General features: G+C 38.5%; 8 protein-coding genes across 8 annotated transcripts; 5 read left to right on the forward strand and 3 right to left on the reverse strand. All coding sequences in view use genetic code 12, as the record gives it.

The window, feature by feature from the left end:
* Positions 1–787: 787 nt before the first annotated feature.
* Positions 788–2,206, forward strand: CORT_0F04680 (Sec9 protein; the record flags this gene model as incomplete). Its single annotated transcript, XM_003870772.1, has 1 exon — positions 788–2,206. One exon carries the CDS (start codon positions 788–790, stop codon positions 2,204–2,206), a length of 1,419 nt encoding a protein of 472 aa, XP_003870821.1.
* A 1,423-nt stretch (positions 2,207–3,629) lies between these two features.
* On the forward strand, positions 3,630–4,913 carry CORT_0F04690 (Fad2 Delta-12 fatty acid desaturase; the record flags this gene model as incomplete). The annotated part of the gene is made up of 1 exon (XM_003870773.1): positions 3,630–4,913. One exon carries the CDS (start codon positions 3,630–3,632, stop codon positions 4,911–4,913), a length of 1,284 nt encoding a protein of 427 aa, XP_003870822.1.
* A 24-nt stretch (positions 4,914–4,937) lies between these two features.
* On the reverse strand, positions 4,938–5,639 carry CORT_0F04700 (hypothetical protein; the record flags this gene model as incomplete). Its single annotated transcript, XM_003870774.1, has 1 exon — positions 4,938–5,639. The coding sequence occupies one exon, from the start codon at positions 5,637–5,639 to the stop codon at positions 4,938–4,940; it is 702 nt and encodes a 233-aa protein (XP_003870823.1).
* A 52-nt stretch (positions 5,640–5,691) lies between these two features.
* CORT_0F04710 (hypothetical protein) lies at positions 5,692–6,381 on the forward strand (the record flags this gene model as incomplete). The annotated part of the gene is made up of 1 exon (XM_003870775.1): positions 5,692–6,381. One exon carries the CDS (start codon positions 5,692–5,694, stop codon positions 6,379–6,381), a length of 690 nt encoding a protein of 229 aa, XP_003870824.1.
* On the reverse strand, positions 6,382–6,912 carry CORT_0F04720 (Arc18 ARP2/3 complex subunit; the record flags this gene model as incomplete). Its single annotated transcript, XM_003870776.1, has 1 exon — positions 6,382–6,912. The coding sequence occupies one exon, from the start codon at positions 6,910–6,912 to the stop codon at positions 6,382–6,384; it is 531 nt and encodes a 176-aa protein (XP_003870825.1).
* A 604-nt stretch (positions 6,913–7,516) lies between these two features.
* CORT_0F04730 (Cdc20 protein) lies at positions 7,517–9,271 on the forward strand (the record flags this gene model as incomplete). Its single annotated transcript, XM_003870777.1, has 1 exon — positions 7,517–9,271. One exon carries the CDS (start codon positions 7,517–7,519, stop codon positions 9,269–9,271), a length of 1,755 nt encoding a protein of 584 aa, XP_003870826.1.
* A 115-nt stretch (positions 9,272–9,386) lies between these two features.
* CORT_0F04740 (Rcn1 protein) lies at positions 9,387–10,022 on the forward strand (the record flags this gene model as incomplete). Its single annotated transcript, XM_003870778.1, has 1 exon — positions 9,387–10,022. One exon carries the CDS (start codon positions 9,387–9,389, stop codon positions 10,020–10,022), a length of 636 nt encoding a protein of 211 aa, XP_003870827.1.
* Positions 9,742–10,914, reverse strand: CORT_0F04750 (Rcn1 protein; the record flags this gene model as incomplete). Its single annotated transcript, XM_003870779.1, has 1 exon — positions 9,742–10,914. The coding sequence occupies one exon, from the start codon at positions 10,912–10,914 to the stop codon at positions 9,742–9,744; it is 1,173 nt and encodes a 390-aa protein (XP_003870828.1).
* Positions 10,915–11,182: the final 268 nt, after the last annotated feature.

Genomic DNA, 11,182 nt, shown 5'->3' on the forward strand with positions numbered 1-11,182 from the left:
GACTGTTGAAAGAAAACTAATACAAAGTTAGGTAAGAAAAAAAAAAAAAAAAAAGAATAATTTGCGACGTATTTTGAAGTTTGGGGAAAAAGAGAATTGCGATATCGGTATGCAGAGAATACAAAGGAGGGATTAACCTATAGTTACAATAACAGATCGAGAGAAATGGTTCCTTATGTACGGCAATATTTGTTTTTACTAGTCATATTAGTCACTAAGTTTCTGTTGTTCCTCTTGCATTAGATTAAAAAACTATTAATTTCCAGCCGTAACCGCGCTGTCGATGTTTAAAGTTTTGTCCCGGCTCTCCGGGAATACTCGGAATAAAATTGGGTGCAAAAATAGCGAAAGAAAATGAACGATCAAGGCAACATTAATGAGGCGTCAATGGACAATATGTAGTGTGTATGCGTTTTGATATAAACAGGAAAAACACTGAGTCACATATTTTGAGGAGAAGCTTCATCTTGATAGAGATTCGAGATTATCTTGTCGGCTAATCTTTGCAAATAGTTGAAACAAAAGCAGTAAATTTAAAAAAAGCCTTTAAATGACAGTTCGTCTTTGTTTAAATGGAGATAATTTAACAATCCTTGTTGTCTTTATACTGAATATCACAATACATAGGCAACTCTAAGTTTCCCCTCTGTTTGTCGTAAATCAATGTCGCAAACAATTCTTGACAGTGGCTTATACTGATCATCCAACGCAACAAAATTCAAATTGTTCACAAAAGAATATCAGACTTTCCTCTTGTTTACAGCATAACAAAGTAAATCCATACACGATGGGTATCAAAAAGATGTTTATGAAGAAAGATCCTACGGAGCAGGAAATCCGTGAGGACTTGAATAGGGTCGGTATAACTACAAAATCGGGAAACACAAGAGAAGAAAAGTTTGGAGCATTCAAGAACTACGCTCAAGAAAGGGCACAAATGAGGCCCGCTATGGCACCAAGTAATCCCTACGCAAAATTGCAGAATAACGATCCTGCTCAGAATCCATATGCTAATAATGGAAACAACTCGTCCGGCGCATCCGTTCAAAGCAAACAGGCAAATAGTGGTGGACGTTCATCATCTCCGTATCAAAGTCAAACCCGTGTTGGCGCTGATTCCAATCCGTATGGAAGTTCGACCCGTAATGGACAGTCTCCAGCTTCAGATCCGTATTCCGCACCAAGTAGACGACAAGCACCACAAACTGATGGACAAGATCCTTATAGTCGACCAACATCAAGGCGGCCTGCAACAGCTTCGCAACGAGGTCAAGCTAGTGCAGTGGGTGGAGACACTTCAACTAGGGTGAGTAGGATGTCTACTAGACAATCAGCTGCTGATACTGAGTCACTCGATTTAAATGCAATTTCATCACATCAAATGTTTCAAAATAATAAACCGATCAAAAAACAAGCGTTTGATTCGGAGGAGTTAGATTTGAATGAGGAATTCAACGAGGAGGGGGATTTAGATTTGAATTTGGATATTCCGGAAGAGGAGCAAGTAAATTCAGAAGATGAGGAGGTTGAAGCTATCAAGCAAGATATTAGATTTGTTAAACAAGAGTCTGTTCAATCGACGAGAAATACGCTTCGAATGGCCCAGGAAGCTGATGCGTCAGGTACAAACACTTTGGGAATGTTGGGGTCACAATCGGAGAGATTGTACAATGCAGAACAGAATTTGTTGTTGGCAGATACTCAAACGCAGATTGCTGATGAAAAGGTTAAAGAATTGAGACGATTGAATCGTTCTATATTCATTCCAGCATATGGTAATCCATTCAATAAAAAGTCAAGATTACGTCAACAAGAAGAAAACATCAAGAATCGTAAGATGCAAGAAAAGTATCTTCGTGAAACTAATCGTCAAAATATGTATGAAAGTGAACAACGATTGAAACAAGGTATAATGAATAATGCTACTGATAATGATGTTCATCACAAGTATCAGAATGAAAAGTATCTACAACAAGCACAAAGATATCAATTTGAAAATGATTCTGAAGATGATGAAGTTGAAAAGGAAATTGCTGGTAATTTAGATCAAATCGGGTCATATGCAAAGAAATTGCATGGTATTGCAAATACAATGGGTAAGGAGGTTGATAGTCAAAATGTCAGATTAAGAAAGATCGAAGAAGATGCTGATAAATTGGATATCAATGTGCACATGAATAGTACTAGATTGAGTAATATTCGTTAAATAGAGATGATTTATAATAGATTGATTATCGTGATGTAACCGATGTAATCTCGTAGAGCTTGATCCTTAATTCCGGTCTGTTTGGTGGGACAAATGAGTGTCGTGTCATGCATTAATGCAAGAATAGTTAGACGGCTAAACTTGTTTCACTTTCAAATAAATTTCTTTTTTTTATTTTTCGTCTATTGCCTCAATTTGGAATGTGTTTTCTTTATGCAGGAACTAGATGTAATACTGAACACCGGTCCAAATAGTTACTTGTACGAGTATCAACCCATAATTAGGACTGCAGTATTGATGCGTGTGAGATGGTAATCGTGGGCTGCTTTACTTCTTCAATAAGGAGTAGGTTAGTACATCCACTTTCCAAAGCCTTCTATTGTTCTTATCGTTTCAATCACATCATATTGTTCCACAACTGTGCAACCACTTAAATTGTCTCAAATTTTTGATGCACTGTGGATTAAAAATGTTATTGGTTGAGGGGCGTGTAATGGAAAACAATTACTCGATGAGGTAATGAGAAGTTTTCTTTTAAAAATGACAAAAAGAGTGTGATAGGTGATGCTGATAGGTAGCTCTAACTTTGTTGGGTTAATGCATGAGACACATTAGTAATGTTCTAACTTTTGATGGACTATCAAACGTATGATTCTTTTTTTTCATTTCCCGAGGAACTAAGCCAATAAGAATTAAGCGCGTTGTTTACCTCTGACAATTCTTCAAATGCCTTTATGAAGATTGTGAATTATCACTCACTCCTTCTCTCCTAACTTTCTCTCTCATCATCGTTCCCGCCTTTATTGCTCCACGTTTCATTTGCAATAATGTACGAGCGGTTAACATTTTACCCAATAAGGGCGATCAGATTTGCACTTTTTCTCTATTGTCTGATTGTTTTTCCTCCCCCTAAAAATTTGTTTTTTTTTCTTTGTTCTGTTTTTTTTTCTTGTCATAGAGTTTATTAGGGGTTGTACTTTAGTTAGTTAATCCTGATGAGTTTAACTGGTGGTTGGGTTTATTGTTGATGATGGTTTTTGTGTTTGGAAAATTTTTCTTTTTTTTCTTTTCCCGTTTTCAACAATCAAGGAAGACACAATGCGGTTATCTCCCCAATTATATATATATATATATATACACATTCTTCTTTTATTAAATATTACAATCGATCCACTGCTCTCGTTTCTGGATACACCCGTTCATTCTTTCGAAAAGTATTCATTATCACACTATCTTTTGAAGTTTTTCAGTTTGTTGGGATTTCTTTTTTTTTTCTTTTTCCTAATTTTGCAGTTAAAAAATATTAAACCACGTTTTTCATCAAGAAGGAAAATTTTTGAGTCCCCATCACTAATAGAGATAAAATCAGGATAGATCATCTTATAGACATATAGAGTCAGTTATCATAGAGTTTTACAAGATCATGTCCTCAGCTACAACTTCGTCATACTCGTCGAGCTTCAACAACAACGCACCAACTACCAGAGTTGAGAAAAAGGGCAATGTTGCCAGTTTCAAGACTACTCCAGATGGTTACAAGACCAACTTAACTGCCATTGACACCTATGGTAACACTTTTAAAGTTCCAGACTACACAATCAAGGATATCTTGTCTGCTATTCCTTCACACTGTTATGAACGTAGATTATTGGAATCTTTCTACTACGTGTTTAGAGACATTTTCATGATGGTGACTTTGGGTTACATTGCCAACAACTACATTGAATTAATTCCAAACCAATTTGTTAGATTTGCCACTTGGGCAGGATACGTTTGGTGCCAAGGTTTAATTGCTACTGGTATTTGGGTTCTTGCTCATGAATGTGGACATCAAGCTTTCAGTGATTACGGTTGGGTTAATGACTTGACTGGTTGGGTTTTACATTCATACTTGTTGGTTCCTTACTTTTCATGGAAATTTAGTCACAGTAAACACCACAAAGCTACAGGTCATTTAACTAGAGATATGGTTTTCATTCCAAAGACCAAGGATGAATTTTTACAAAGTCGGGGAGTTGAAGACTTGGATGATTTGTTGGGTGACTCGCCAATCTTTTCTTTATTGCAAATGGTTTTCCAACAAACTTTTGGATGGATTGCTTATCTTTTTGCTAATGTTAGTGGACCAAAATTTCCAGGTGCCTCTTGGATGCAAGTCAACCATTTCAACCCAAGCTCATTGCTTTTTGATAAAAAGGATTACTACTATATCTTGTTATCAGATGTTGGTATTTTGATTCAATGTACTATCCTTTACACGTGGTACAAGAACTTTGGTGGCTTCAACTTCATGGTCAATTATTTCCTTCCATATCTTTTGGTCAACCACTGGTTAGTGTTTATCACTTATTTGCAACACTCGGACCCACAAATGCCACACTATGAAGCTCATCAATGGACTTTTGCTCGTGGTGCCGCTGCTACTATCGATCGTGAATTTGGTTTTGTTGGTAAACACATTTTCCATGACATTATTGAAACTCATGTCTTGCATCATTATGTTTCAAGAATTCCGTTCTACAATGCTAGAGAAGCCAGTGAAGCTATTAAGAAAGTTATGGGTATTCACTATCAACACTCTGATGAAAATATGTGGAAGAGTTTGTGGAAGTCAGCTAGATGGTGTCAATACGTTGATGGTAAGGACGGTGTCATGATGTACAGGAATATCAACGGACTTGGAGTCGACCCAAAGAAAGGGAAATAGATGCACTAGCAATAAACGATTAATTTATATATACAACCAAGTTTTGGTGTTTGCTCTGTATTTGATATAGTCTGCGCCGAAAAACCTGATGAGATAATCCTCCTCATAGGCAATTCTATCACGGAAGAATTTCCATAGTATAACAGCCCCAACAGATAGGACTAAAGTGTTTCCTAGTAGTAGCTCGAGTCCGATAAACCAGACGAAAAAACCAAAGTAACTGGGATGACGGATGTATTTGTACACCCCTTTGGTGACAAGAGTATGTGTTTCCTTCCCTGACTTTTGTATATAATGGTTAAATGACTCCTGTGCGGTACCCATACTGAGGGTTCTAATTAACTGTCCAACTAGAGCCAACAACATTCCAATTGGTTGAATCAGTAGATGAAATGGGGAAAAAGAGTATTCTATAATTGAAATCACAGTAATCATGTGAAACTCTCTATCCTCTAAAATGAATGAGTCATCGTCAGTCTGGCTATTGTTGTATAAATAAGTCATGCCGAATTCAAGGCTATGGAATATGCAAAGGAATTGAAGGTATAAACATAGTGGTACCAACCTCAGGTAAGCAAATTCGCCAATCAATGCAGCCGTAAATACACCACCAAGTACGAACGACTTTGATGCAATTTTTACCAAATTGTTCTTCCTTGCGTCATATCTAGCATACGGTGACTCGTCATCTAACATCTCCTCAAGTGTCCTATGTGGTTGTTTCATAGATGGTGGATCAAGGTTGAAAAAAAAAAAAAAAATCTACGCTTCTTTTGGTATGGACAACAGTGTGGTACTGGTGGGGCCGTTGTACTCACCTTCCAAAGTATCCTTGATTGAGGTATTCATCGTTTGCTTTACACTTGGGTCATTATTCGTGGTTGATATATGGGCACTTTTTAACTCCAATTATGTTTCCTTGGTGATTTTCTTTGTAACCTTGAAGGCGTACTTTGTTACAGAATTCTTTAACACAGCATTATATCAACCTCGCTCAGTCACATCAAAGTCTTTCCTAATATACGGTGGCAGGGGTAATCAAGAGTTCTGGTGGATGCGAATATTGACCGTTTTGGAGGTGTTGTTCAAACCATGGGGTAAACACAAACTTGTTGCAGCAGTTGGTGGTGTCATTGTCATGGGTGGGTTGTATATGCGTCACTTGGCAATGAAACAATGCAGTGATTCCTTTAACCACTACATTGCAACTGTAAGGAAACCACATCACAAATTGGTCACATCGGGTGTCTACTCCATCCTGAGGCACCCTAGCTATCTTGGATTCTGGTTGTATGCAATAGGGACCCAATTGTTGTTGAACACCTACATCAATCTTGTATTGGACATTCTCATCCTTCACTATTTCTTTACAAAGCGTATTGCGTACGAAGAGTGGATGTTGGTGAACAAGTTCTACGGTCAAGAGTACATTGAATATCAAAATCGGGTAGGTGTATATATTCCTTAATTACAAACTTTTATTCATAAACTTTCTCTTTGTAAATGCCAACCAGAATTTACTAGGCACATCTCCACCATCTGCGTAAATTCTATTCAACAACCTTTCAGCTAACTCTTGTCTAAACTGGGTCAAGTAACCTCTCAATAAATCAGCATCGGCCCTTGTCTTTGGTGGCAAATACAATGAGTTCAACGGGAAAGATATATCTCCGGGTAAAGCAAAATTGTCAAGACTCAAATTGCTCAATACTCTAGTCGCTTCACGGTGTGGCATGGTCTTATTAAGCTTTCCCAAACAATCACTGACAAACAATATTCCATATATCAACAATCTATCAGCATTGCCTCTGATTTCAAAGTTCTTGAAGAATGAATTGGCCCTGAACAAGTCTAATGTCTCTTCCACGATATCATAATCTTGATCGGTCTCGAAAGCGGGACCACGAAACTTGGTTTTAAATGGGAGTAAAGATAGGTTACCAATTGTTCTGGCGTCTTGTGATTCCTCGCCTAAGAATGTAGAATGGTATGCTGGCATGTTTGAGAGATGATAAAGATTACAGTGTTGCTGGTGTCAACGAATTTTACCAATTGGCTCTTTTGCACGACAAAAATCGGTAGCGTTTACGGCCGACTAGGAAAACACTGCAGTGGGGTGCAGTGCAGCACTAGTAATGTGTATAGCTAACACTCGGGTGTCAGAGAAGGATACACCGAGGCAGCAACTGCAGATGCGACAATAGTCGATGCTCTGGGCTGTGCTCTCATCATCGGAGCTATTACCAACCCACAGCGATCATCAAATCCTTTTATTATCTACGCCTCTTCTTTTGCACCGTATTGCTAAAGTTTTACGATGATGCCGTTTCATCTTTTACAGCCCACTTGAAACGACCGCTATTGTTCAACGATAGTTTGAATATTTTCGGTGTTGCTTTTATTTTTGCACTCAATTATCCAAATTAGTGGAAAAGGTAAACAAAGGTAATAAATGTAAAATCGCCTAAAAAATAAAATTTTAAAGAATATCAAAAATTCATCGAATCATAGCAATATTGTTTAAACTAATTGAACAATTTGACCCATAGTCAATGCTTATTTGAGCTGCTTTTTTCATTAAATTTACCACCCTCGTTTAAAATATGTCGACATTGGCGTTGTCACCAAGTAACAAGCTTAAGCGCTCGATTCCTAATTCACCAAGTAAAGAGAATGAGGATATATCAGAAGTCAAACACGAAAAGCATGAAAAACGTTATGTAAGTGGACCAACGTCAGCAACTGAGTCATTGCTTTCGCCTTCAAAGAGACAATTGCTCAAACAAATGAGCCCAAATGTTTCAAAAAAGTCTAAACCATCGTCGGAATCAATAGTCAAACCGCCACATTATGTTACTGAATCCAAGTTCCAAAGACCGCAGTTACCTCCCTCACTCAAGCCTAAATTGGAGCAGAGATCGAAAACATCATTGACATTACCATCAACTAACTTGCCACCTTCATTTGGCTTACGTCGCTCCAACTCATTACTCAATAGATCAAACAGCTCCTTATCTGAACAATCTTCTATAAACCTACCCGACCGATTCATTCCATCGCGACATAACTCCGTAAGCGGAAAACTTGACTCATCTACTGTATCGCCAGCACCAAATGCATCTCCAGAAACACATATAAAAGCACAAACTTCAAAAATATATCAGCATCATGTGGCTGAAGCATGTGGGCTAGAGGTTAACTCGAGAATTTTACTATACCAGCCACCACCACCAGAGAGGAAGAAACCTGTCAATCTTGCAACTCAGTTGACTCAGACAAATAAGCTTAAAATTGGGAAGCACTCACTTCCACCATCAATTGCTTCAGCAAGAGCGAAAAAGATCCCTTCTTCTCCAGAGAGGGTTTTGGACGCACCCGGATTAGTTGATGATTTTTATCTCAATTTACTAGCATGGTCACTGTATAACCTTTTGGCGATAGGACTTGAAGATGCTGTTTATGTTTGGAACGCCTCAACTGGATCAGTTGGACTTTTATGTGAGCTTCCTGATAAAGCTCTAGTTTCCTCTGTGAAATGGTCCCAAGATGGATCATATGTCTCAATTGGAAAGGACGATGGGCTTATTGAAATTTGGGATATTGAAAAGAATGTAAAGTTGCGGACGCTAAATTGTGACAATCATTTGACAAGAGTTGCATCACAGGCATGGAACCAGCATGTATTGACCAGCGGGAGCAGAATAGGTAACTTGTACCATTCAGATGTGAGAGTAGCATCCCATCTAAGTGCAAAAGCTGAAAACTGTCACGACTCAGAAATTTGTGGCATCGAATATAAACATGATGGAAAGCAATTCGTCACTGGTGGAAATGATAATGTTGTCAACATCTGGGATGTCAGAAACACTACTCCATTATTTACCAAAACCAATCACAAAGCAGCGGTCAAGGCGTTGTCATGGTGCCCTTATCATCCATCATTGTTGGCTACAGGAGGTGGTTCCAACGACAAAACAATAAATTTTTGGAATACTACAACAGGAGCTAGAGTAAACACAATCGAAACGGGATCGCAGGTGAGTTCATTGAACTGGGGCTATGCACATGGTACAGGAATGGAGATTGTCGCCACGCATGGGTTTCCAACAAATAGCATCTCCTTGTTCAATTACCCTACGTTGCAAAAGACTGGGGAAATTGTCAATGCGCATGACACTAGGATCTTGAATGGTTGTTTGAGCCCGGATAATCTTACACTCGCGACAGTTGCGGGTGATGAGAATCTAAAGTTTTGGTCTTTGTTTGATATGAACAAATCGGCAAAGAGATTATATGATGATGAATTAAATGATTCTAAAGACGAACCAAAAATGAAAAAGATGATGAACCTTCGTTAGTAGACGTTTAATGAGATAAGAGATTGTAAATTTTGTAGAAGTTCTGGAAGCGTTATATAGATCGCCGATTTGCAACACAAGAAAAAAAAAAAATACATTGAATCCACCACCAGCAATGCCACGATCTCCAACAAACACCCTCATAATAACCAACTTGAGTGACCACCTACTACAAAACCCCCATGAGTTGATTGAGTTTATATCTGGTACTCACAATTTAGTCCAGCTAATAGTGTTGCCCAAGTTTGGCCGGTTTATACTCATTTGTGAATCGAGCCGAGTGGCTCAATCGATGAAAGATTTGTTAGCGCATGATCCTAAATGGAAGACCCTTCGGATATCATATAGCATAAAGGACAACCGGTTTGAGCTTAACAAACAGGACTTACTCGATGCTACAGCAGGAGAAGATTATTCTCAGGTGAATTATTTGGAACTCCCGCATGATTTAAACCTGAAGCGATTTTTGATCAGTCCCCCAATGAGCCCTCATGATTGGGACCACTGGGACAAGCTCGAAGAAGGGCCAAATGAAAAGGCAATCTATTCACCCGAAGATTTATCGAGTCTATTGTGGGAGCGCTTAGGTGGCAACATGGTGAGAAAGTATCAAGACGACTCAAATCAAGTGAGAGAAGAAGTATTGTATAATGAAGAGGGTGTTCCAGCGATTGTGTTGGATAAATCGGAGAACGAGGTATTAGAGGAAAAGCTTCCCAAAACAAGCATGCCGACCGATGATGGTTTTTGAGGCTCGAGTGGTGTGTAGCATTCAATACATTACTCTTTTCGGAAGCGCATATTTTTGGAAACTGTATCTCGTCAATGGACTCAAGGGAAGAAATGTAGATGCCCAACTGTTCAATTGAGTTAGGTAAGTTGATTTGATCAAAACCCTCACTCTCACCACCAATGGAAAGGTATTTCAAATTTTGAAACTTCGAAAAATCCAACATTCCTGGAAACCATTTGGATTTGCGTCCCTGTATTGTTAACGACAGCAACCCCGGTAGAAGCTTTGAGAAAAAAGATGAAATATTATTGTTATTCTCTCTGAAGATTTTTCCAAGGTAGATTTCTTCCATCGATTGTGGAACATCCCATGATTCTAAAACCAGCGCATCCTTGATTGACCCAATGGTGAGTTTTTCCAAATTGGGAAATTTCAGAAGATCTAATGAATCATCAGCGAAGTCTAGGTCCAAACTAGTCACCGCCTGCAATCGTTCGATGTCAGATAACAAATGGGTAGCGTCTCTTCCCAAACCTAAAGTCTTCAACCCTTCTTTTAATTGAAGATTAACAAAGGTTTCAACTAATGGTTTCAATATAGGATCTCCCGGAACATAGAGAATGAGGTGCTCCAATTGGGGCATATTCTCATTTCTTCCGTTGGCAATAAAATACGATTCAGTCGCTTGTAAATATTTCAAGCTTGGTGGAAGTTGGCTCAAGTCTATTTCTGAACTTGGGCGATAATCCTCTGAAATAACCTTCAAGTATTCAAGTTTCAGCTTTTTTAAGTTGTGTAAATGTACTTCAAGAATGGAGCTGAACTTGAAGCTCGTGTAACGTAATTCTGGAAAGTCCTCGTAATTAAATTCAGCTTCTCCAATTATACTGCGCAATTCCATACCAACCATTTATTTAGCACAATGTTCTTTAATTGGACTTATAATATTTGAGAGGTCAACCTCCATAATTTCTCCATCTGTTATGAAGGGATACTGGTCAAAAAACCAATTGAATATGATAGTTTACGCTTGTGCCTTCAGTGAAATTTCTGACCATGTCGGCAAATGACTCCCCATCGCTAGGTGACCAGAAGTAAAAGGAAACAATCAATATAACTGCTATGTTCTGCTCCCGGTAACATTTCTGAATAACAGTGAAGTCGTCAATCGACTTGAT

The sequence above is a fragment of the Candida orthopsilosis genome, assembly GCF_000315875.1.
Source record: "Candida orthopsilosis Co 90-125, chromosome 6 draft sequence".
Classification (NCBI taxonomy): Eukaryota; Fungi; Ascomycota; class Pichiomycetes; order Serinales; family Debaryomycetaceae; genus Lodderomyces; species Lodderomyces orthopsilosis.